A 22,746-nucleotide genomic window follows, 5' to 3' on the forward strand; every position below is an offset into this window, starting at 1 on the left:
CTAATCAAGCCAGATTCATGTCTTCAAATTCCAGTGGACATTTGGGGTTACAGATGGAGATCACACTGGAGTGTAAGCTTAAAATGGAGTGTGATATCCTCCTTTAATACAAAAACAAATTTAATAATCAACTATATTCCACCATGGGGAATTTGTTGCTGGCTACGTTATCTTTAAGACAATAGCTTATGGGGGTGCCTGGGTGGCTCAGTGGGTTAAAGCCTCTGCCTTCGGCTCAGGTCATGATCTCAGGGTCCTGGGATCGAGCCCCACGTCAGGCTCTCTGCTCAACAGGGAGCCTGCTTCCCTTCCTTTCTCTCTGCCTGCCTCTCTGCCTCTTTGTGATCTCTCTCTGTCAACTAAATAAATAAATAAAATCTTAAAAAAAAAAAAAGGACAATAGCTTATGTCCCTCCATCCTTTGACAGTTTTTTCTGTCAGGAGTATTGTTTTGTTTTGTTTCTTAATTTTTTCAAATTCTTATTAATTTCTTAAACAAAATACTTCTCCATCATGTACTCAAAATCAAACTTGTGGCCTACTCATGCATATCCAAGAACTCATTAAGGAGCTCTATCAATGGATTATATACTTTGAATTTCTATCCTTTAAAGCACAAAGCACTGTAACAGCTTTGGAGTTAGCTTTTCCTTTAGATGATAAAAGTTTTAGGAAGTGCTTTACTCAATCATCTTTGTAAGCAGAAGGGGAGAAATTTAAGAAATTTAATTTTCTTCACAGAAAACCCCGTGGGGATTGTTTTTTTCCCCTTCCTTTCTTCTTCTTCTTTCCCATCTTTCTTCTGCTTCTGCTTCTCCTCTTTCCCTTTTTCTTTCTACCCAATACAAAGACTGCAATTTTAATTTATTGTCAAAATCACAATTCAAATGAAGAACCGAGTATGAAATCTAGTCTAAAGGATAGGAAGAACCTGCGTACCAGGTGATACGTCTCCCACTCCCAACTCTGCGACGTACTAGTGGTATGATTTTGAGTTGCTTCTTCTGAAGTTTGGGACTAAAGCTATGGTTTCCCCACATCACAAAGGCATTACAAAGACTTCATTAGAAAATGGATGAAAAAATGCGTCTTCAACTCTCAAGGACTAAAATGTGGGGGAAGGAATACCAGGGAGGTGATTCCATCAAGGGAGGGCCAAGAGAACAAGGAAGAACCCAGCTGTTAACTATCTGTGTTAAGAGCAGGAATTCAATCAAAGAGCAAGGCACTCAGGCGCCACCACACTGGGGCACCAACAGCAGAGTGGGGCCAAAACCAAGGTTGGAGTTTGAGCTGTAGAGCTACTAAGATTCCTTTTATTTTATTTTGTAAAGGCAGATTTGATCTCTGAGGTGGCTGCAGGTCCCAACTTAAAAGAAATCTTACCCTGCTCACTGGGCTTTAAGGCTGAAGGAGCAAAGAGTTAATTACCTTGTTTTATTCGTCTCTTCCAAATTTTTCACATGGGCTTTTTCCTTAATTAGCCATCATATGAAACTGAAGAATATTTATTATTTATTATGTGTATTAAATTTTATGTCTTTTCTTCTTAATTTTTAAAATGGGTGAATTTATTACTTTTTCATGTTTTTCTCTTAAACAAGTAAGGTTTGTTGTTGTTGCTGCTTTTATTGTTTGTTTAGTGGTAGTCCTCATCTGACTCTTCTCTGGGTCAATAATTCTTCATAAAGAGCAAAATGAGAAAAAGCTTCTGGCATGTTTTATATTAATTGGAAGAAGCAAATAGTTTCCCATACATTTTTCTTATTCTTAATTCTTTTCTTTTTATCTCTTACTCAATTTAAATACGATACCTAGAAATGCCCACTCACTATTGATTAAGTTATATAGCTTAAATTCAGGGCTCTATGGTAACTTATTAAAGTATATTTTATAAAGTGATTTTGGTTGTCAAGATAACATGACTATACAATGACTTATGCAGTCGTATGATCATTGCCGTGGTTCTAAGTCAGCTCCAAAGGGAACATGAAATGAGCACCTACATGCCAATTTCAATTTTGATTATATTACCTACCACAATTCATTAGACTCCTTGAGTTCCAAAGGGTTTATGCCCTTAAGGACTTGCTTAACTTGCTTAGAAATTCGCGGCTAGCCAAGGTATTCAGAAGGAAAGCATGCCTGAATAATTCCTCCATTTAAAACAGTCTTTGTTTTCACATGTCCAGTATGTAGCATATAGTGATGCTTATTCATACTCCCATTTATTTAATGGATCCATGGCTTACTTCTAGACTGTAAATGCCTTAAAAGCAAAGAATGCCTCTATGGCTCTTTCTCTGTCTCCTGCAGTGCAAATGCGGATATCAAGCAGAAGCTTCACTTAAGAAGGTGGAATGGGGGCGCCTGGGTGGCTCAGTGGGTTAAAGCCTTTGCCTTCAGCTCAGGTCATGATCCCAGGTTCCTGGGATCGAGCCCCACATCAGGCTCTCTGCTCAGTGGGGAGCCTGCTTCTCCCCTCTCACTCTGCCTGCCTCTTTGCCTACTTGTGATCTCTCTCTGTCAAATAAATAAATAAAATCTTAAAAAAAAAAAAAAAAAGAACGTGGAATGGAAAAACTGATCCCCAAGTCTCAATCAGATTTCACTTAAGGGTTTCCCTGAGCTGGTTAATATTTGAATGCAACAGTCTAGGTTCTACTTGGAAATGATGATGCTTCTTAATGATTATGGCTTATGGTGCTCAAGCAATGTTAAGTTTTGTCTGGTGAGCCTCTTCATCGCACTTCTAGCGTCTGCTCTCTTTCCTCCTTTCCCTATGCTTTCTCCAAGTCTCCTTCTCTTTATTTCTCACATCTCTCTCTCTCTTTTTTTTTTTTTTTTTTTACCGTGTCTTCTACTCTGTACACTTAAGCAATTACTTAAGAAAAAGGAGTCTGCTATTTTCTTAACTGAAAGGAAAACAAGCCTGGGTATATCTCTGTAACATAAGGACTCAGTGGATTCATTATTTGGGGGAGAAAAATCTGGCCAGAAAGATAATAGACAGAATTTTAAAATGTAACAATGAGACTGAAAAAAATAATGTATCTACAGATCAGTTCGTTCACTCAGATAAGGTATTCTTAATGTTCTTAATGATATAGAAGTAGATATTCTTGGTTGATAGAATTTTAGAGGAAGCTGCTAAAACTAAAATGTTTGAGAAAACAGTTATCGTTAAATGAACACTTTATAGAGCACCCGTTGAACATTCAGCTGAGAAGGAAAACATCCAGAACATGCCCAGCTCTTTGGGAGTGTGTTTTCAGATTTCTGCATGTGTTTGTCTATAAAAGCATCTCGAGGGGCAGCTTTTTACTGATTCTACCTTGCCAGAAAAACCAATCTAGCAACCATCACTGGCTAATAAATGTTTTTATCACATTTTCCATCTTTATCAGGACATCTGAGTTTTTAGTTCCTCCTTCTTGAAGAAGAGAGCCCATGATAAAGCTACCTCTGGCCTTCAAGACTACGCCCACCCTGAATTGAAGGCCTCAGTTGTGGAGTTTCTCTACTTTGTAAAGGAAGGGGAAAATGCCTCACTAAGAACTTGAGTTTGTAACTTTAAAAAACAACATCCAAACCTGCTTGTCTCTAGCAAGTAAATGTACTCCCTTTATTACATGGTATGCAATTAGATGCATTTGAAAGAAAAGGTAAGTTAAATCAGAAGTCTCCGGGACAAGAATGTACTATTTTAAAACGGGGAGTGTCACATGTTGTTTTTCTACCCAGAACCAAAGGGTATTTCACAGGTAATTTCTCAGGGTTGATGTTAGCTAATTATTAGCTACCATACCCTGCCTCCCATTCTAAGTGACTATCTCCTGGCAGAAAGACACAGCTAGGAGTGTTTTGTTTCATTTGTCCTTGCAGTTTTTATCAGCCTCAAGAAGGTGGACCGAGCCAAAGTTAGAAGAAGAATTCTGGAGCTAAGCAGAAAGCGACCCGTTTAACAGCCCCCATTAATTGGGGCTGTTACATGATTAATTTGAGAAAAACAGAAGAGACGGATTCCTTTACAACTCACAGTTGGATGCAACGCACTAAAAGTAATCCTGTAAATTACATTTTAAATCTTCAACATATTCCGAGCAGATAAAATAGTGGCATGATTGACCAAACTCCTTTTAAAAGTACACATATTACGATGCATCATAGTTATAAACAGATGGTATTTGGCCTCCTTCCTATTCTCAACATTTGGAATTTCTAAACTATGTGAATTAAACAATAATATTTTATAAACATACAAGGGATTTTGCTCACTGCTTTGTTAACATAGAAATTATACAATGCTGACATTTATTTAAATTTTAAAAAGTAAACAACAGTGTGCATTGAAATAAAGCAAACTAAAATCAACATAGAGAAGTATGTTCTGTGTGCATATTACCTACAGTGGCACTGGCCTTTTTAAGGAAAGACATAATAGGTTGAAGAACAAGTGGTAGCTTAGATGGGCCTAATCCTTTGTACTCCAAAGGCTCATTTAACACCTCTATGTAAACAACGGATATTTATACCATAATTGGCTATTTGACCATCCGTGTTCATTTACTATGTAACCTGCTATTATGGAGTTAAAAGAAGTTCTCCTCCATTGGCTCGTCAGCTTTCATAGTAGGGAAAGTGTCCTCGCAGTTTTAAAAACACTTGCACAAACAGGAATCATTCTGACACTTGTACTCATAATGAGAAACATTATCATCATATCAATAAGTATATATTTTTTCTTTGGGGGATATTGTTGCCAGAAAGAAAGGGAAATGTATCAGATCTTAATGTCATTTCCTGAGATACTTTTCTAAAATTATAGCTTTAACCCTTTCGCTACATTTTGAAAGGGAGACCCATCTGCCGAGTAGATGTACAAAATAGAAGACACTTGGTTTTCAAACACTATTCTTGGATTTGCAAAATTATGCTGTGATGAATAAATAATGAATCAGATATTTCAATCAGTTTTATGAGTTTCCAAAGCCCTGATTATCATTGTTTACCGACAGTCTCTTCTTGATGCACTTCCCATGTGCTCTTGTTCAGCCTCTCAACAGTAGGGTTCTGTAGGCCCACCTCCCCGCCCTCAGTTTCCCCGGTGCTGCTCTTCTCACATTTTAAATGACCAACCAACCAACCAACCAATCAACCCATATTTCCAAGTCTATGGTTCGAATAATATTTCAAACAGAGAGGGTGGGATTTTGAGAAGTAGATGCCAAGGAAGGTCACGAACACTCCAGATGAAGGTTTCTTATATTTGGTCACCGTGTACAGCATTTCAGCAGACAATCTCTATTGGTGGGAACGAGAGAGGAAATAAGCTACAAGCTGGATGGAAAGAAACGCAAACAGCTTTGGTGAAACCAAGAAAGAGGGGCATTTTTTCCTCTTACTTACATAATTCTAAATGTTTACACTCAAATAAATATCGAATGTTAAAAAATAATAGTGCGGGAGGCTCTTCAAACATTTTAGAAGCCTCAAAATGATATTAAACGTTGGAAATTTCAAGTTTCTCAGGTACTTAATTTGACCAAAAGAGTGACAAACCAACACGGGGCTTCTAAATATTTTCCTGCCTAAATACCTCTTAACCCCCTCTTCTCCTCTCCTCCAAAATAACCATTGGTGGTTGAGAGGAGAAACGACGTTTGTAACCCAAAGCACAGGTTAGCGCTGGGGGCTTGGGGTGGGATTTAAACAGATGCCAGGATAATGAGAGAGGAATAAGAGTATTTTTGAAGTTAATAGCCAGTCTCCGCGCCCATTCCTACGCCTCCTTTGTGTGTGTGTGTGTGTGTGTGTGTGTGGTTTGTTTGTTTTATTTTTTTTATTATTATTTATTTGCTTAAGGTAATCTTTTTTTTTTTTTTTAAAGGGGAGGGGGCACAGAAATCAGTACTTTTGTTTCTGCTCAGGGCATCCTCATCCTAACGTCTCACTGACAGACCTGCGGACTCCGGGAACCCAGTTCAGTAAAACACTTAGACGACTGGGAGAGTTGTGCCCCGCCCGGGCTGCGCCGCCTTCCCGGGGGCTCGCCAGGGAAGATTCCGGCCCTGCGCACGCGAGCCAGGGCAGCCGTGGGCCACGCGGCGCGTGTGCGTGGCAGCGCGTGAGTGTGGAGCGCGCGTGGCGGGGTGCGTGCCAGTGTGGGTGCGTGCCAGTGCGCGCGCCAGGCGGGGCGGCGAGCGAGTCCCGCGAGTGTGGGCGCGAGTGTGAGCGCGAGCGCGGCCGCCGCCCGGGGCTCGCTCGGCCCCGCAGCCTCGGACAAGCCCCGGCCTCGGGGCTCCTCCGACTCTCGGCTCCGCTCACTCCGCCGCAGGGCGGGCTCGGCTAGGACTCTGTGACCCCGCCGTCCCTCTCCCGCTCCCTTTTCTCCCGCCAGGAGAGGAGCAGGGCTCCCTCCGCCTGCTCCGGACGGCGCCGAGCGGGGCGTCAAGGGGGCCGTGGCGGACGGGACCTCGGGCTCGCCGGTCGCGAAGGCGCCACAGCGCGGGGGACAGGACGAGCGGCGCGGGCGGCGGCGCAGCGCCAGCCGAGGCTTCCAGGGGCCCCGCGGACGGTCCTTGCCAGCTCCGGGCAGCCCCGGCGCGGCTGCCCCGACGTCGGGCGCTGGCTCGCCGGGGGATCGCGACCGGGCGGGGCGGGGCGCCGGGGTGCGTGCTCTCCGGCAGGCGAGCGAAGGGCCGGGCCGCGGCCCCCGCGCCTCCCCACCACCGCCTCCTCCCCACTGCCCGCGGCCCAGCCGTGCCACCTCGAGCCCCCCGCCGGCGGCGCGGGGCCAGACCCGACCGAGAGCGGAAGACCCGAGAGGCAGGGACGGAAGGCGAGGAGAGGTAGCAAGCCCCAGACAAGGAATCCTTAATTACAGATTAAAGGCAAGCAAAACCGTACACCACATTTTCCATGTGTCAGCTGACGGCCGCGACAAAAGGAAACACACAGCGCTGAGGGGGGAAAATGGCCCCTTCTCAGACTTCTTTTTTTCCCTCCCCCTCTCTCTTTTATTATCTGTGCAAATGTAAAATGCATTAGGTAGTGACTCTGGGTAGGTGGTGCCTGGGGCCAAATCGCAGCTGCACACTCCAGTAGGAGGACAGTTTGCTGATGCACCCAGCGGTCTGGGGAACCTCTCGCAAAAAAAGGGACTATAAATATTCTGCTCCAGCACATTGTGCTTCTTCAGAACTCCATTACTCATACTTTTTAAGTTTTAAAATTTGGTGCTTAGAGTGTTGCAATTCTTTATCTTCAGTGAAATCTCACCGTGCACGCGTGCGTGCACACAGACACGCGCGGGGCACACACACACATTTTGTTTTTCAGTTTTGTAGATTCCTTTCTTTCTTTCTTTTTTTTTTTTCTGGCCTGTTATCACAGCATCAGAACTCCAGGGGAAAAGCCAAGCCGACTGAAAGCCAGGGAACATAGCAGCCAGCACCAGAGAGCACAAGTTCCCCACCATAGCTCTGCAGCTCAAGAGGAAAAAGGAAAAAGGTGTGTGCTTTGATGACTTTCCTCTTCACTGTGATCACAAAACACCCTGTCCCTGGGATTTCAGACAGTGTTTCACCTCCACAATATTCTGAATTCTTCAGAGATGGAGAAGTGTTCACAAACCTCTAGTTGGGCACCCTCATTTTTAACCCTAGAGTTAAATGACCTTTGAGGGTCACCCTGAGCCACTCTGCAATGTCCTCTCCGGTGTTTTCTCCTTCTTGTTGCTAGGTCAGCTTTAGAAATAGAAGACTTTGCCTCTTTGCAAGTAATCTGTTCACCGATAGAATTGATGCAGCAGGTAGAAGGCAACAAGGCCGCCTTGTTTAGTCATTTTACACATCTTCCTCTTTGTAGATGACATTTTCTCATTTTTCATTAGTATTTTGCACCGTCATTTTCTGCACAGCATTTTATAACATTTTTTTCAGAGTGCCTTTCCATGTGGTTCCAGTGACTTGTCCACACCCTAAATAATGCTATCTGCATTTGCATTCAAGATTAATAGCTGCACATCAGTAATTCTTAAATACCTGCTGATCCATATTTTCAATTGAAATGAAACGTTATTGGCTAATGTTATTGGCTGGGCAGATGGGTTCTTGAACCCAGAACCTTTGTGGACCGGTTGCCAGCCACATGACAGCAATGTTACACTCAGGCAGTATGACACGATTAAGTCTCTGTCTCGGTCTCTTCCGTCGTAGAAGGCAGAAAGCCTTCCTTATTTCCCACCTTCCCCACCAGTGGTAGTAGATTAGCAGATTAATAAATGGATATAAATCACACTAGGTGTCAGGCCCGTCGCTTCTTCTGATACCTATTTAGGAAAACTTTAAAAATCTCCTGCAAGCTTCTTGTCCTCTGATTTGGCTGTGCCCTCCCCACTTTTTGACTTTCTCCTTCAGTAAAATAAGGAAGGTGAAAGAGCCTATTTGGAGTTTCTCTTTCCTTAGAGCTTCCCAGGATTGGAGAGAATCCTTCTGTTTTAGGCCAGTTGTTGTTAGTTCATGTTTTTACCACCCACCGAAGAATAGCACGGGATTAAGCTTATATTAATAAATGATGTTCATGACTAGTTTTCTAAATGCCAGAGTTATGATTTATTTTTTTAAATGGGTGGAGAAAGGAGATTAGCAATAAACTAGCCCCTAAGTCACTCAAAATCCTTGGCGTGACGCATCTTTATGGATGTTTTTGTCTTTTAGGGTTTTTTTTTTTTTTTGGTATGTACTTCTCATTTTCCTTTAAGTTTTATCATAATGAGCTAAGTATTTTGTTGATTATTTACCTCTGTCCATCGCTTCAAAGCCTGTATTTATTTTAGTTAAATTTATAAAGAGGTATTTTATGTTCCCCCTTTCTACTTTCTCACTGTTTATAATTATCCCTATTTATCCTTCCATCCCATTAGGAATTTCACAATAAAACCCTGCACCAAATAAATTAAAATCTGCAACTTCAGACACCCAAAGAAGAGGACATTAATCCACTTAGTAAAATACCCAGACCTCCCCCTCTCAATTTCAGCTCTTCTTAATGTAACATTTAGTAATTGCAGCTGGCTCCTTATACGTTCCTCCCTCCCTTTCATTCTGAATCATATTGGCCTTGTTTAACCTTCATTTCCTTTCCTACCCCCCACATTTGTCCACGTAGTTTTCTTTGACCATGTTTGTCTTTCTTTTGCTGCCCGGATTGAAAGCAATAAACAGAGCTTTCTCAGAGCGTAATACGTTCTGTTAAAATCCCATTCTATCTCCCCATTCACTATTAATGCTTTGTACCATTTTTATGTATCCTTCAGTTGTGTGGTTACTGCTCTATATTTTTCTGATTGATCATTAAGTTATGCTGGCTTTTGAGAACTGCCTCCATAATCCTGAAGCAAAGCCTTTTTACTTGGCATGCTCTTTGCCTTTGGAATGCCTTTCCTGGCAAGGACAGGCATTTCGGTTTGACTATGATTCTTAAGTTACAATTCAAGGCTAATTTGTTCAGTTGAGCTTCTCCTAGAAGCAGCTCTGGTTCTCACTGTTGAGTGCTCCAGGGGGTTGCTTAGTTGAAGGGTGTGTTGTAAGTACAAGATGTAATATACTTATATTGTACTTGATTATCCGTTTTCAAAAACAGCTGCCTGCTTTGATATCTGTGTAAGGAAATATCAGAAGATAATATACCATTGGTATTTATTACTCTATAATTAAGGATGTGTCAGTGTTTCCTTTAAAAAAAAAACCCTATTTTCAGAAATTCATATCTCAGGCATAAATTTCCCTATGAATTACAGTCTAATACCATATTAGAAGTATCTTCTTTTTAAGTTATCCCTCCCCTTCCTTTTCTTTCCGAGGAAGTAAGTTTCAGGATGTAATTTCTGGGTTATCTGAGACGAGAGGGAGCATTCCCTTTGCTGCACAGTTAAAGGTGCTTCAGTCACCCATGCCACCTGCTCCCTCTGTCCTAGGCCTTTGCCACCAGGTGAGATCGTGGGGGCTGCCTCTGGATGAAAGGCCAGCCTTCTATCTATGTGGATAAGTAACTTCATTGTTTATATGATGTGAAAGGCAATAGAGAAGGCTCAGCTGTCCAGAAGTTTCGTGTGTGCTGCAGAGTTTGAAATTTTAGTACTAGGAATGAATTCTTGCACATTCCTCCTTTGTGGCCACTTAGAATTCAAATGCAACCACAAGTAACATGAAACAAATCTATACAAAGGTACTGGCAACTTATTAATCCATGTTCATTCTGCTAGTAAGAGAAGCGGGAGGAGGATTGAGGGGGAAAAGATGGAGAGAGAGATTTGCCCCTTACCCCTCCTTTAAGGGATGGTCTTGGCTAACTGGATTGACCACAGCCTTCTGCACGTGGTTGTTCTAGACCTGCCCCTACCACTTCAGGACCCTTAGCAACTCAGCTTTTCCTAAGGGCTTAAGTTTCCCCACAGGTTTCAAAACAAATGCTTACCAGGAGGGCCAGGACAGTTACCTTAAATATATAAATGCATCTGAGTGTAAAGATCACAGGGACAGACAGGCCTATGATGGATGTCGAGGATAAATGTCTCCCCAGAGGCACAGTAATAGTAATAATAAAGATGCTGAAAACATTGGCTTCACTATATGATCTCTCATGCCTCTTTTAAGACCAACCATGTGGGCCACAAAGCAGCCCCCTGCTACCCTCTGCACCCTCTTGCCTAGGGGTCCAACTGTCATGCACACTGACCCTGGTGCTTCCTGAAAGACACATAGGTGACAATGACACCATCCTGTACGGGGGAAGGCTTATACAAAAAGTCTCTGTTTCTACAACATAGTCTGGCTCCTAAATATGCCATTATTTATGACCCCTTGGTTTTCTCATTTGTGAAATGATATTGGAAATATTAAAATTTCAAATATAAAGGACTTCACGTTCCTGGAGAAAGGTATCACACAAGTATTCCTGGAAATCACTTCTGGCATACTATCTTAGGTCTGCTATTTAAATGCAGTAATTGTGGGGATAAAAATACATTATATGTTTATAAAAAAATAAAAATAAAAAAATAAAAAAATAAATGCAGTAATTGATAGGAGAGTAACATAAGCATCTTAAATCATCTCCCACGAATCATCAGTTCCTTGTATCAATTTATGAGAATAATTATGAACCTGTCTTAGGGTTGAAACTCATAACCATAGAGCTACAACAGGTAATGAGGCAACGGGAGGTAATGAGAATGGGAGGATCCCTGAAGAGCTAACCCCAAATTCCATTGTAGGAAAATGGGCTGTAGGGTGAACGAGGATCCCAGTCCCCGAAGTCATATGTACCTCATATGCAGGGAGGGAATTAATTCTAAAGGCATGAAGGAGAGCTCCTTCTCATGGATTGCAATAAAGGATTGACCCTGTCTTGAATTGACCCTGTCTTGAATTGATCCTGTCTTGAAGAGAAAAAGGCATAGGCACTACTGTGGGAAATGGTTAGTGTGGTTGGGAGCTCAGCTAACTCTGTGCTCTACCACACACCTCTGAATTTTCCAAGATGTGAAGACTGGCTCATGTAACATCTTTCTTTATCTTCTTCTCATTATCTTTCAAAATGGGGTTTATAGAACTATGGTTTTCCATGTTGAGTTTGTAACATTACAGGAATTAGTGAGGAATGGTGGTCAGCAGCCCCAGGAGAAAGGGACCCATGGACCATCACGTAAGACTTCTTCAAAGTATGATTTGTTTCAGAATCAAGGTTAAGTCCCTGGCTCCTGGTAAGGGAAGGAAAGTCTTCTCATGCAAAACTGGCAGGGCAGTTTCTTCCACTGTCTGAAGGGAAATGGTTTTCTGACTGGATCAATAGTTTAGAGTCAAAAAATGTTAAGGAAGGCATGGTAGCAAAACTAACCGAAGTATTCATAGCTCCCATCAGAATGCATATCCAGTGAGAACATTCAAGACACACAAAAAGTCATAAAAAGTACGAATAGCCTTTGGATACTATGACCCAACTTAAGAAATAAGCCACTAGCTACCGAGTCAATGTGCCTCTTCCTGTACATGTCTGTGCTTTGTACCGTCACTCCTCTGACTTAATAGTCATTGTACATTTGGTGTAAATCCCTGTGGTTTTGTTGTTGTTATATTTTAATCAACAATATACACAGCTTTGAGCTGCACGTAGAATTGTTTGAATGTTTTTAAACTTTCCCAGTTGCGTTTTAATGAACGGCTCTGAAGGGAGAGTATATTATGGAATCTTTAGTTGTCCTGTAATCTCAGTTCCCATTTTAAAATGAAACATGTCAGTGGTTTATAATATACTCTCTTCATTGTTCAACATAAAATCTGATATTAAAGGCCACCCAATTTTCCACTGAAACAGAAAGGCACTTAGGGTGATACTTGTCAACAGCCAATAGAAGAATAAAACTCATGGAATATGTCAACATTAAAAGACAGCATGGGCTATCAGTTGAAAACTGATTCTATCATCCACAGAAAGTATCTTGAGACTTAACTGAAAATTTTATTGTGGCTCATAATATTTCTGGGTAGCAGATGCTTTCTCAAAAACAGATTTTACTTTTAAAAATATCAAATATAATTAACACCTTCAACATAAAATGAAATCTTTGCTTCCAGATGCATTTCAAGGTGTTGAAATGAATCTGTGTAGCCCTCTATGGCTGTGAGTTTTCATCGACTTACTGATTCTGCTGCCATCTTTATGTGGCATGTCTGAGCATCTGAGAGCCCGAGTAGGGCACTTAAACCTAGCCATATCTGAAGGATGCTTATTAAACCCCAAGCTTTTTTGAGGGAGGTCTTTTGACCTATCCCTGATCAACATGGTATAAATGCATAGCTTAAGAGCTAGGTGCTCTGCTATTTAGCACAGAAACACTGATTGGGTAAGTTCATGGCAGGCATCCTGGACACTGTACCAAGGTCTTGATAATGAGAGGACTTTGAAAGATATTTAAAACTTGAAATTGGCTTAGTGATTTATTTGAAAAGAATGAACAGAACTGAATGTTTCAAAAAAGAAAGATAGAAATTTCCAACATACTCAAAATAAGAAATAATGGGAGCATTCGATCTCTTTACTCAAAGTAAGGGAAATAGGAATTAAAAAATCAACTTGTATTCGCAATTATCCTGTGACCTCCCTGAAATATGGGTTAACTTAGCAATACTCCATCCCACCACATCATGGATTTGAGAAAAACACACAACACACGTGGACACACAGATGCACACACACTTCAAGTTTTCAAATGTTAAGAATTACACGTTTACAAAACTTTTTATTGTTTATATGCACTAATACCAAGTCTGACAGCATTGTTTTAAGAAATGATAACTTTAATGTAAATTTTTATTCTAGAAGGGATCCTGGGTTACAGCTAAAGACAAAAGCTGATTTGTATTTATGGGTACAGGGGAGAAAAACCCTCCAGACACAGGTAACTTTCAACTATGTCTACTATAAAAGGGGAACCCATTCTTTTCATGACAGTAAAACACAGTAAACTAAACCATTGTTTCTTGGCTGTGAGATTATACTTAATTATTTTGATAAGACATCACTGTGACATGGCATCCTTCTGACTGAAGCAAATTTACTGGTCTAGTTCATCTCATTAGATGATAAACCCTGCCCAAAGGGTCTAAGAACCTCTTAGGCATATTTATACCTTAACTTTTACACTCAAAAGGAGCACACCTGATAGATTCTGAGTTCCCCCAGTCTCAGACTGAAATAATCCCAGAACCCAAAAAAATAATTTTTTGGGGTGAGGAGGTAATTTGTTCAGTGACTTCCCCACAATGGATAGGACCTGAAGCCAGTGCTGTGATGTCCCACCATGTGTTAAAGATCTCACACAGGTCAGGGAGAGGACTATCTGCAAAGACAGGGCTTGCTGTTTCTGCTTCTCACTCTTCCTGCTTTTCCGTTCCCAGGCCTGATGGATTCTGAATTCCTCCTGCCTTCTTTGATCTGTAAGACTGACGCTATCCTGAGGGCTCTATCTGGCTCCCGGACCTTGATCTCTTTCCTGCTGACTATTTTGCTACCTGTCAAATGGGCCCTACCAGACTTCTGAATCATCGCCTGCTCTGTCTCGGATGCCTGCTAGACCACTCAATCCTTCTAGAAGCCAGAAGGCCACACGTGGCGCTTGTCTACCCTCTGCTCCCTGGCTGTTCCTCACTCTGCAGTGTATAAAAGTTACTCTTTTCTAAAGCTAGGAAAGTTACAATTTACCTGTCAGTAAACAGAAGATGGTTTATCAACAGACTTTACCTTAATGACTACAAATGTTTACCTCCTGCTTTCCAGAATGCAAAGAAAATCTTGGAAATGTCATAATATCTTACAAACATTTGCAAAACAGATCCCTGTACATCCGGAAAAGAAACAATTGTATTCGTTGTCTCTGACACAAGGAAAGTGTTCAGCGAGAAACATACAGATAGATGTACACTCTTTACACATAAATGAGATATGCTAATTAAAAATTGCAGTAGGCACTTTATTAAAAATTTATTTTACAATCTAGCCGTTCAAAATATCTTTATATCAACAAATACAGCAGCTTGGCTATTGGAATCATAAGTGATTTATCTTGAAAAGATTTTATTTGTAGCTGGATGCAAATATTTTTGAGGAATATTTCTACCAAAATGACTGTTTTAGTAGAAGTATTTTGATTTCTCTTTTTTTACCCCAGGGAAAAAAAATTAAAACAAGTATCTCAGTGTTCATTTTATGGGCAAGATGGCCCCACTTAGTGCGTTTCCCATGTTTGTCTAAATTACAGCTGTTTATCTCGCAACTTTAAAATAAATTAAATGCAAATGTAACTCTGTGAATCATGGGACTACCTGCCAGACCCCTTATTAATACCTTCACTTAAAAACCCCTGTGCCAGAGAGTCATTAATTTGCTAAAATAAAAGTGCTAAAGCAGCCCTTTGCCCACAGACAATTCTGAGATGGCTGCCCAATTAGTCTGGTAGCATCCTGATCCCCCGTTCAGACCCTGTGGCCCTTTGAGGACACAAGAAGGCTCCGATGATAACCTGGCAACCTAGGTAGAAACACAGCCAAGCGCGAGCTTTTGAAGCTGCAGTTTGGCTGCCATCGTGTCGGCAAAAAGAAAGAATTCAGGCACCATGTCATCCAGTACAAAGGATAAAAACGGATTCAACCGGAAATTCAATGTGGCACCACATATGGGATACATGAGTGCGGTTATACAACAGGCCACATATTTTTTTTTGAACAGTCTCCTCCATGTGATGCCGAGGACATGTGTAACCATCATAACGTCTCTAGGAATCTGTATTTAATTTGAGTTGGGGTGGTGGCAGGGATGGGAGATCTGAAGCCGCCACAGGTTTGTGGCAGATGGCTCTGTGTCAGCTATGACAAGCAGCCAGGCTCAGCTTCCTCTGCAGATTTTCTTTTCTCTCTGATCAGGTAAATATGGGCACACTCTGGAAAGTTCTACAGATTCTGCCTTAGGCTGCAAGTTTGTGACTTAGCCCCATCTGTCACAAATCTTCCCTAGGTTCTGTTGTAAGCAGAGACCTGAATTTACCATGTAGGGCTGCCCAAGAAAAAGGAGTCATTTCACCCTGTGAGGGGGAGGGAGAGAAGAGAAAGCAATGAAGAAGCATTAACAACCGAAAGACGAAAGTATGCTCAAAATTCATATTGCACATTTGCATAACTTACGTCAATTAGATATCAAAAAGCCACCAAATAAATGGTTCTCGAGTTTCATCAACTCAGGAAATCCTGGTCTCTGATTGGTTTAAAGTGGAACTGTCTTTTCAACTGTAGGGGAAAGCTCCCGATTGTTCGCAAATGGGCGCATGCCGCGGCACACGTATTTCCTGGTTTGTGTTATGGATGATGGGTATTCAAAGTTTATCATCCAACTTTTAACTTTTATAAACACCAGATAGACAACACTCCTAACCCATGCATTTGCTGATGTGAATTTCACTTTTAAGTGGTTAAGGCACAAGAGAAATGCCATTACTGTTATGTGACATGTATAAAGCCCTTTGAGTTTACAAACAGGTTTATATTTATTATTTCATTATAGCAGTACCTCAGGGGGAAAATGCTATTAAGAATTTAAGGAAAAAAAAATTCCTCCAAGTTAACAGATGAATCATATAGAGAGATTCACCTAGAGCCAGGCTGCAAATGAGTAGCAGAGGAGGAGGAGACGCCAAAACCTCTACCTGATCTTGATCCCCCCAAGTCTTTCCATTGTGCTACAGGTTTTTTGCTTTTATTTTGTTTAGACAAATCAAAAGACAAACAAGCCAAAGAAAATCAAGGGAGGGAGTGAAGACAGAGAGAGGGAGAAGACCAGGGAGGAGGGAGAAGAGATTGAGAAGTTGCCTGAAATTGTGCTGGTGCAGTTGAGAGATTTTTAGAAGTTCTAAAAATGTCACCAGCTTTTAAGTTTTCATTTTTAAGGAAAAAGAGTCATGATTTTGGAGGAGTGTTAATACAAGTGAGCAACACCTTGCTGACATCTGGAATACAAGCTCAAATTAAAAGGGGACTATAAAGTGACCGGTGTCTTGCAGGAAACTTAAAGTGGCGTGGCTGTGGTTCAGGGAGATAGAGCCTGATATAATTAAGACAGCCACAAATGGCTTTTCTGGGCACTGAATCTGAACTGTAAGCTTAATCATTGTTTGGAATCATTTTGAGGCAGAAATCTGAAAATTCTTCTCTCCTCCAATTAAGACGAGGTTATAGAAGTTTCTAGAATGTTGCAGAGCATTGAAGAGGAGAACAGAATAAAAATCAGCAGCTATCAGCTGAAAAATCTCAAGAAACTACAGGTCACTCTCAGAAAGTCCGAGAGAGAATGTATTTCTTTTTGCACACAAAATATCGCACAATTTGTAAATAAAAGGGAATGAGAAATAAGATGGGAATGAAGATCTACCCCATTTCTCTGGGCGGTATTTACTTTACACAAGTGCCCTGTTTGTGCCCTGTGCTCTTTTCAATCTGGTAACAAGGTAAATGTCCATAATTTTTTCCTCTAAAGCATTTTAAAATATAATGATGAGAAATCTGTAAAAACACAAGGCATAGATCTCAAAAAAGTTGTTGGGAATTTTCAGTAAGTAAATTCACATAGTAAAAAATGAGGCAAAAATACAACTTCATGGTATTAGACTTATTTGGGTTGTAAAGCATTGGAAAAGCATTGTGGGTGTAAAAAGTCAATACTTGGCTAATTATTTTATAGTTACTTCTAGAACCGTGTCTTTAAGTTATGTTTGGGAGTCACAGAAAGCTCTCTATCGTGGATGAAATGAAACCTATTTTTAATCTGTGTGACAAGTATGTGGCCAATGTGTCTGACCTATTCGGAAAAGGAAGTGTCCTGAAAGTACGAGAAGGCTGCAGTCAATGACTCAACTTAGATGTAAACTTTTAAAAGAAATGTTTAGTTTTTTTTTTAATTAAGAAAAATGGTTTTAGATTCTTAAAATAATTAAGAAACATTTAATTTCTGCATGCATTGGATTTCTCTTAAGAAAGATCTTAAGAAAAGTTTGTGTATGTCTGTGTGTTTGTGTGAGAGAGAGATTGAGAGAGAGAGGGAAAGAGTGAGGAAGAACATACTTGCATGCATGTGAGGAATTTAAACATTTCAAATCTGAAACCATTTCAGGTGAGAAGTCACCGGCAACAGTGTTCTGTAGTAGAAAAAGTCACTTAAAGAAAAAAAAAAGTATCCAATTCTGTTTCTGCTTTTCAGTTACTAGCATTCTGTTTCAAATCCTGCTTCAAGTTATAGCCCCCAAACTCTCACTCATATTGAAAGTATAATGTCTCATGTGAGAAGAAAGCCAAGTGTTAGTAGCCTTATTCTAGTCATTAAATTTCTAAGTGTGAATCCATATGAAAAATCCTATCCTAAAGTGAACCCTATGTGAAAAGCAGTTGAGATGATTTTAAAATGTAAACTTTTGACAAAAAAAGAGAGTAAGGTGTAAAAATGTAAAAGGAGCAAATTAAAGAATTCAGTGACATTCTATCCTTTTAGATCTTAGAAGCATATGTTTTATAAAAGCAAAACAGCACTGTCCAATGGAATAAGTCTAAAAAAAACCCCAACATTCTCTTTAACTGTACACACAAAGACTCTTCCATTGCATAAGAAAAGTAAGGAAAATACTGCCTTGGGGGGAATAATTTTCTTGTATTTAGTGAAAGCAAATGGTTACCTGAAAATGTGTACATTTAGAAAACATAAGGCTGGAAATACCATAGCTTATTATATTCTTAATGATAAAGTTTTAGAAGGCATTCTTTTTCTGTTTTGGTTCTAAGTCCCATTACAGTAACCAAACTAAATCTGTGGCCCTTCTTTGTGGTTTTTATCAGTTTCTCCTGACAAATGCATCCTAAAGCTTGATTACTTATAATTCTTAGACTAATTTATTAATTTTAAGACTAATCTTTAGATAAAATATCAGGATTTACACACGAGGACACATCTGAAAGTGTGTAACAGATTTATAAGAAAAAAAAAATCCATGGTAGAAAAGACATAAAAAAGAATCATACATATGAATTCTTATACATGCTGACGTATAAAGTTCTAATTTCTAAAACTCTGAGATGGAGCACTTTAGGATGTACAGACCAAAAACATATGTAAAAAGCAGTAATAGGAAATAACATTTAAGGCATAGGTGATCTTTAAGCTGGGCAAGGAACAATCTGGAATGAGTGACAGCATTACCACTAAGCTGACATTGTTTCAGTGTTTTTCCAGTATTTGTTTGTAAAATAAATACTTATGGCCATGTTACGGAGTAGCTGTATTAAAATATTTCAACCACATGTCTGTTTTCTTTTGTCACTCAAGGCAACTTGTTGCAGTAACTTCTGAAATGGTTAAAAATTTGTCCACAAAGTCTAACAGAGATAATGAGGCCTAACCTGAAGCAAAGTTAAAAACTGAAGCAAAGTTAAATACGTTTTGATGGTGGAAATATCATTCTAAGTACTTCAGGAAAAAACATTTTCTTTTTTTTTTTTTTTTTTGTATCTCTAGGAGATGACGGATGGTAATTAAACTGATGCGGGTGACCATTCCCCAAGATGTGGAGGTCAAGTCACTATGCAGTAGGTTGTGAACTGACATTGCATTGTCGCTTCTATCTCAATAAAACTGGAAAAAAAAAAAAGCAACCCAAAAAACAAAAAAACAAGCTAAACTACACCCAAAATTCCCCAGGAGGGAAGAACAAAATTAGCGAGTTGATGGTGAGCTCACTGAAAAGATCTCTGTGTCATAGATAGAAAAGGAATCCATTTGCATAAATACTTTTGATTCTGTTTCTTCGATTTTCACAGTCTGCCCTTTCCGATGGCCAGTGACGTGGAAAACGACCGGAGGAACATTTTATACAAAGCAGACCACAACTGAACTTCCAAAATCAGGAGCTGTGGATGGAAACCTTGGGAGGCTGTTTTGTCTGGGAAGCTTCCCCTATATTTGGTACAATCGTATTGACTCAAGGAGCAATACTGGAGCCTGGAACTGTTCAGTCAGCATTTTAAACTATTATGAGCTACCTTCTGAACCATTGCCAAGTTAATAGACAATGAAAGATAATGAGCTTGAAATTGGGTGTTAAATTGCATTTTTGGTTCTCTCCCTTTTTCTAGAAGTTTAACTGTTTCCTGCAGAAACAAAGTCCTGTTTTGATGTATCACTATGTAAATATGTATTTTAGGCCATGAAGAAGAAAAGGAGAGGAAAAAAGGGGAAGCACACTGTATTTCATGTAGGAAGGTTATACATAACATGGGAAAATTAAAATACACTGGATTATAAAACTGCTAGATTGTAAAGTATACTGAATTTATGTAAAATGAAGATGCTACATTCAAAGAATATAAAAAGGTATATTACTCATGGCCTAGAGCCACCTTCCAAAGTCGTAAAGCAGATTTATCCCAGTTCAATTACTTAGACTTCAAGCAGGGCCTCTTTGTGTTGTGATTTCAACAATGTAAAATTCTTGATTCAAACAAGAGAAAAGAGATCATGAATGAGGGGACTTCATGATGATGCTGTTTCAACCATTTCTCCCTTTGCCATTCAAGGGAGGAGACTGGCAGTCTCATTCTGAACAAACCAAGGATTTTTATGTCATTTGATTAAACTGGACAAGGGAAACATTTGGTTCTTGAAAATCATCTTCAAAGTAGTCAAAAAATGAACACCAAACTTCACAAATGTCATTCACCTGAATTTTTGAGGCCTGAAGATTTCATTATGATGGGAAGAAAGGCTTATCCTCATTAGTATAATTGTGGAATCTTTCCTTTACTTCCTTTTAAACTAATGAGTTACATTAATCCAGGTTCATTTTTATAAGCCTCTTGGGGCTAAATGTAAAGGACAGTCATCTTAGAAAACAATAAATTAAAAAAAAAAAAAGCATGTACTGTGCATTAAGTGCACGTATTTCATAAGACCTAGGTTAATACAACTGGCATCCAGTTTAATTAATCCTTGTTAGTGTAACAACTAATATCCCTCCCTAGCATGTTTCCTTTAAACATTAGTATGTTAATTAAATGTTTTTTTTTAAAGATTTTTCTTTGTACTTCAATATGGCATTTATACCACGTAAATCTCTCCTCAATATCTACCTTATAAAGATGTTTTCTTACAATATCTGGTCTCTTGCAGAAATTCTGGAGCCTTTTTGAAAGCTGTTCAGGTGTAGAATACAGATATTCAGCTGCAGGAAAAACAGATACATTTTTAATGAAACAAAAACCTCAAAGCACACACTCGATATTAGTCACTTTACTAATTAAAAATGCATATTGCTCTGTGCTGCCTCGTGTTTTACATTATTTAAGCATGATTTTATAAGGTTACCTCAGCTCACAAGGATGTTTAATGCTAAATAAGACTGTGTAGTTGTGCTGTTTAGACATCTCCTTTGGGTGATTAAAATACATTATTCTAATGTAACACAATGCATATGTGATGTATTTAGTGATGAGAATTTTTTTCAAAGAACTGGTACTATAGCCGTATGTACCCTGTAACAACAGTTGCATATTATTAACTAGTCAATTGTTTAAATAATTTGGTGTGACTTCCAGTCCTTGATTTTTCTCTGTGTATATCATTAAAAAAAATCTGTAAGCAATTGCAGCAACACTGACCTGCTTATAAAAATCCATCATTATGGGATGTGTATGCTAACAATGAAGAATGCTATTTGAAAACTTGCTTTTTTGTTATCTTAAAAGAACAGATGGTAAATATAAGCTTACTCTAATGTATTAAAACACATAAAATTTTCCTTAACACTAACATGTTGACTTGCCAAATAAACAATTGCTCCTGCCTAAGTTTATTTTCAAACTTTCTAATTTAGCATGAATCATGTATTAAATCTCCACAAAGATGAAAGTACAGTAAAGCAGCTACCTGGAAATATTTCGGGATAAACCAAATCTTTGGGACAGAGTGGGTAACAGCCACAATACACAGCTTCCAACCTAAAGGAATTTTAGAACGGGGATAAAAAAAAATATTAAAAAGACATTACTATCATAGCCACAAAGTGGTTTTGTTTGCCTAAGTTAACAGTGTGAGCCCTGAGTTAGCTGGGACGAGAAACATGGTCGGCAGTACAAGCCTTAAAGCCAAAGTTGCTCTTTTAAAAGATTTTATTGATCATATATGAATTTCATTGAACAGAACCAACAGCATATGTTTTGTTCACTGAATTAATCAAAGCGCAGCTCTGCATTTTTTTTGTTGTTTTTAAAATACTGTTTAACACATTTTATAATCAGCAGATAAACACATGTAACAACATGGTAAAGTATGGACAGCTTTTCTTAATAATGTTGCAAAGCTCCAGAATGTTCATTTTTCAAAAATGTTTAAATAAAATAGCAAATACTTAACTTTAACATTGTAGTCGCAGAAATGATCGAGGCACTTTTAAAAGCATCAGAAAAAAAAAATTTACAATCTGTTGTGATGGGGCATTTTCATTTTAAGCTCATGCTTCAAAATAATTTGTTATTTTGCAGAATGCAAAACTATCCCCCCTCTTACTGAAAAATTCTCATGAAGATTACCTTAATGAACACTTCGCTTTCTTGGCCAAAAATTCAGCTAATTTCCCAGTTTATCAGAAAAGAATACTTTTATTAGTAAACAAGAAATAAACAAGAAAGTTTCACTTTCTGAGAGGATTTCCTCAAGGGAAAGCTATAAGAAGTTGTTTTTCTTTTTCTTTTTTTTTTTTTCTTGTCCTAGTAGTAAGAGTTAAGGAGAGGGAAGGTATTGCATCTTGAGGGTTGTTAGCCCTGCATAATGGCTATTGATCTGACATATAATAAACCTTAAAGAGACCACTGTAATTTCTGTTGGCTAGAAATTACACAGTGAAATTCAAAGCACTCTTTAAAATATGTTTATTTTATAAGAAACTTTGAATTGCATCCAAAATGTTGACCAAAGGCAGAATTTTATTTTGAACTACAGATTTTTTTAAACCCAACAATAATCTGAAGTTCTGTCAATGTTTACCTTGTTTGTTTATAGTGACAAAGCACATGCAATTTAAGCTGTTTTTAAGTGGGTGATGTTTTCCCTATTTTATTATGTTGACTGAAATTAGTTTAAATGAAAAGTATTTACTTC

At 39.2% G+C, this 22,746-nt stretch overlaps 1 protein-coding gene across 9 annotated transcripts in view; it reads right to left on the bottom strand.

Annotated features, from left to right (window-relative positions):
- GTDC1 (glycosyltransferase like domain containing 1) overlaps positions 1-22,746 on the bottom strand; it is a 414,534-nt gene that overhangs the window by 14,974 nt on the left and 376,814 nt on the right. For 6 of the 9 annotated variants that reach the window (XR_006602412.1, XR_006602410.1, XR_006602411.1 and 3 more), the window contains 2 exons: positions 21,517-21,587; positions 20,721-20,812 (listed from right to left, as the gene is read on the bottom strand). Coding sequence is in view for 4 of the 9 variants with exons in the window: in XM_045066517.1 (XP_044922452.1) it covers positions 20,738-20,812; positions 21,517-21,587 (146 nt within the window). In the remaining 5 variants the exon portion in view is untranslated. Of the gene's footprint in view, positions 1-13,266; positions 15,641-20,720; positions 20,813-21,516; positions 21,588-22,746 lie in introns of those variants that run through there. The other 3 variants (XM_045066515.1, XM_045066518.1, XM_045066516.1) reach the window with 1 other exon arrangement.

This window comes from Mustela putorius, unplaced genomic scaffold (assembly GCF_011764305.1).
Source record: "Mustela putorius furo isolate JIRA1106 unplaced genomic scaffold, ASM1176430v1.1 tig00003867_pilon_pilon_pilon, whole genome shotgun sequence".
In the NCBI taxonomy this organism is placed as follows: domain Eukaryota; kingdom Metazoa; phylum Chordata; class Mammalia; order Carnivora; family Mustelidae; genus Mustela; species Mustela putorius.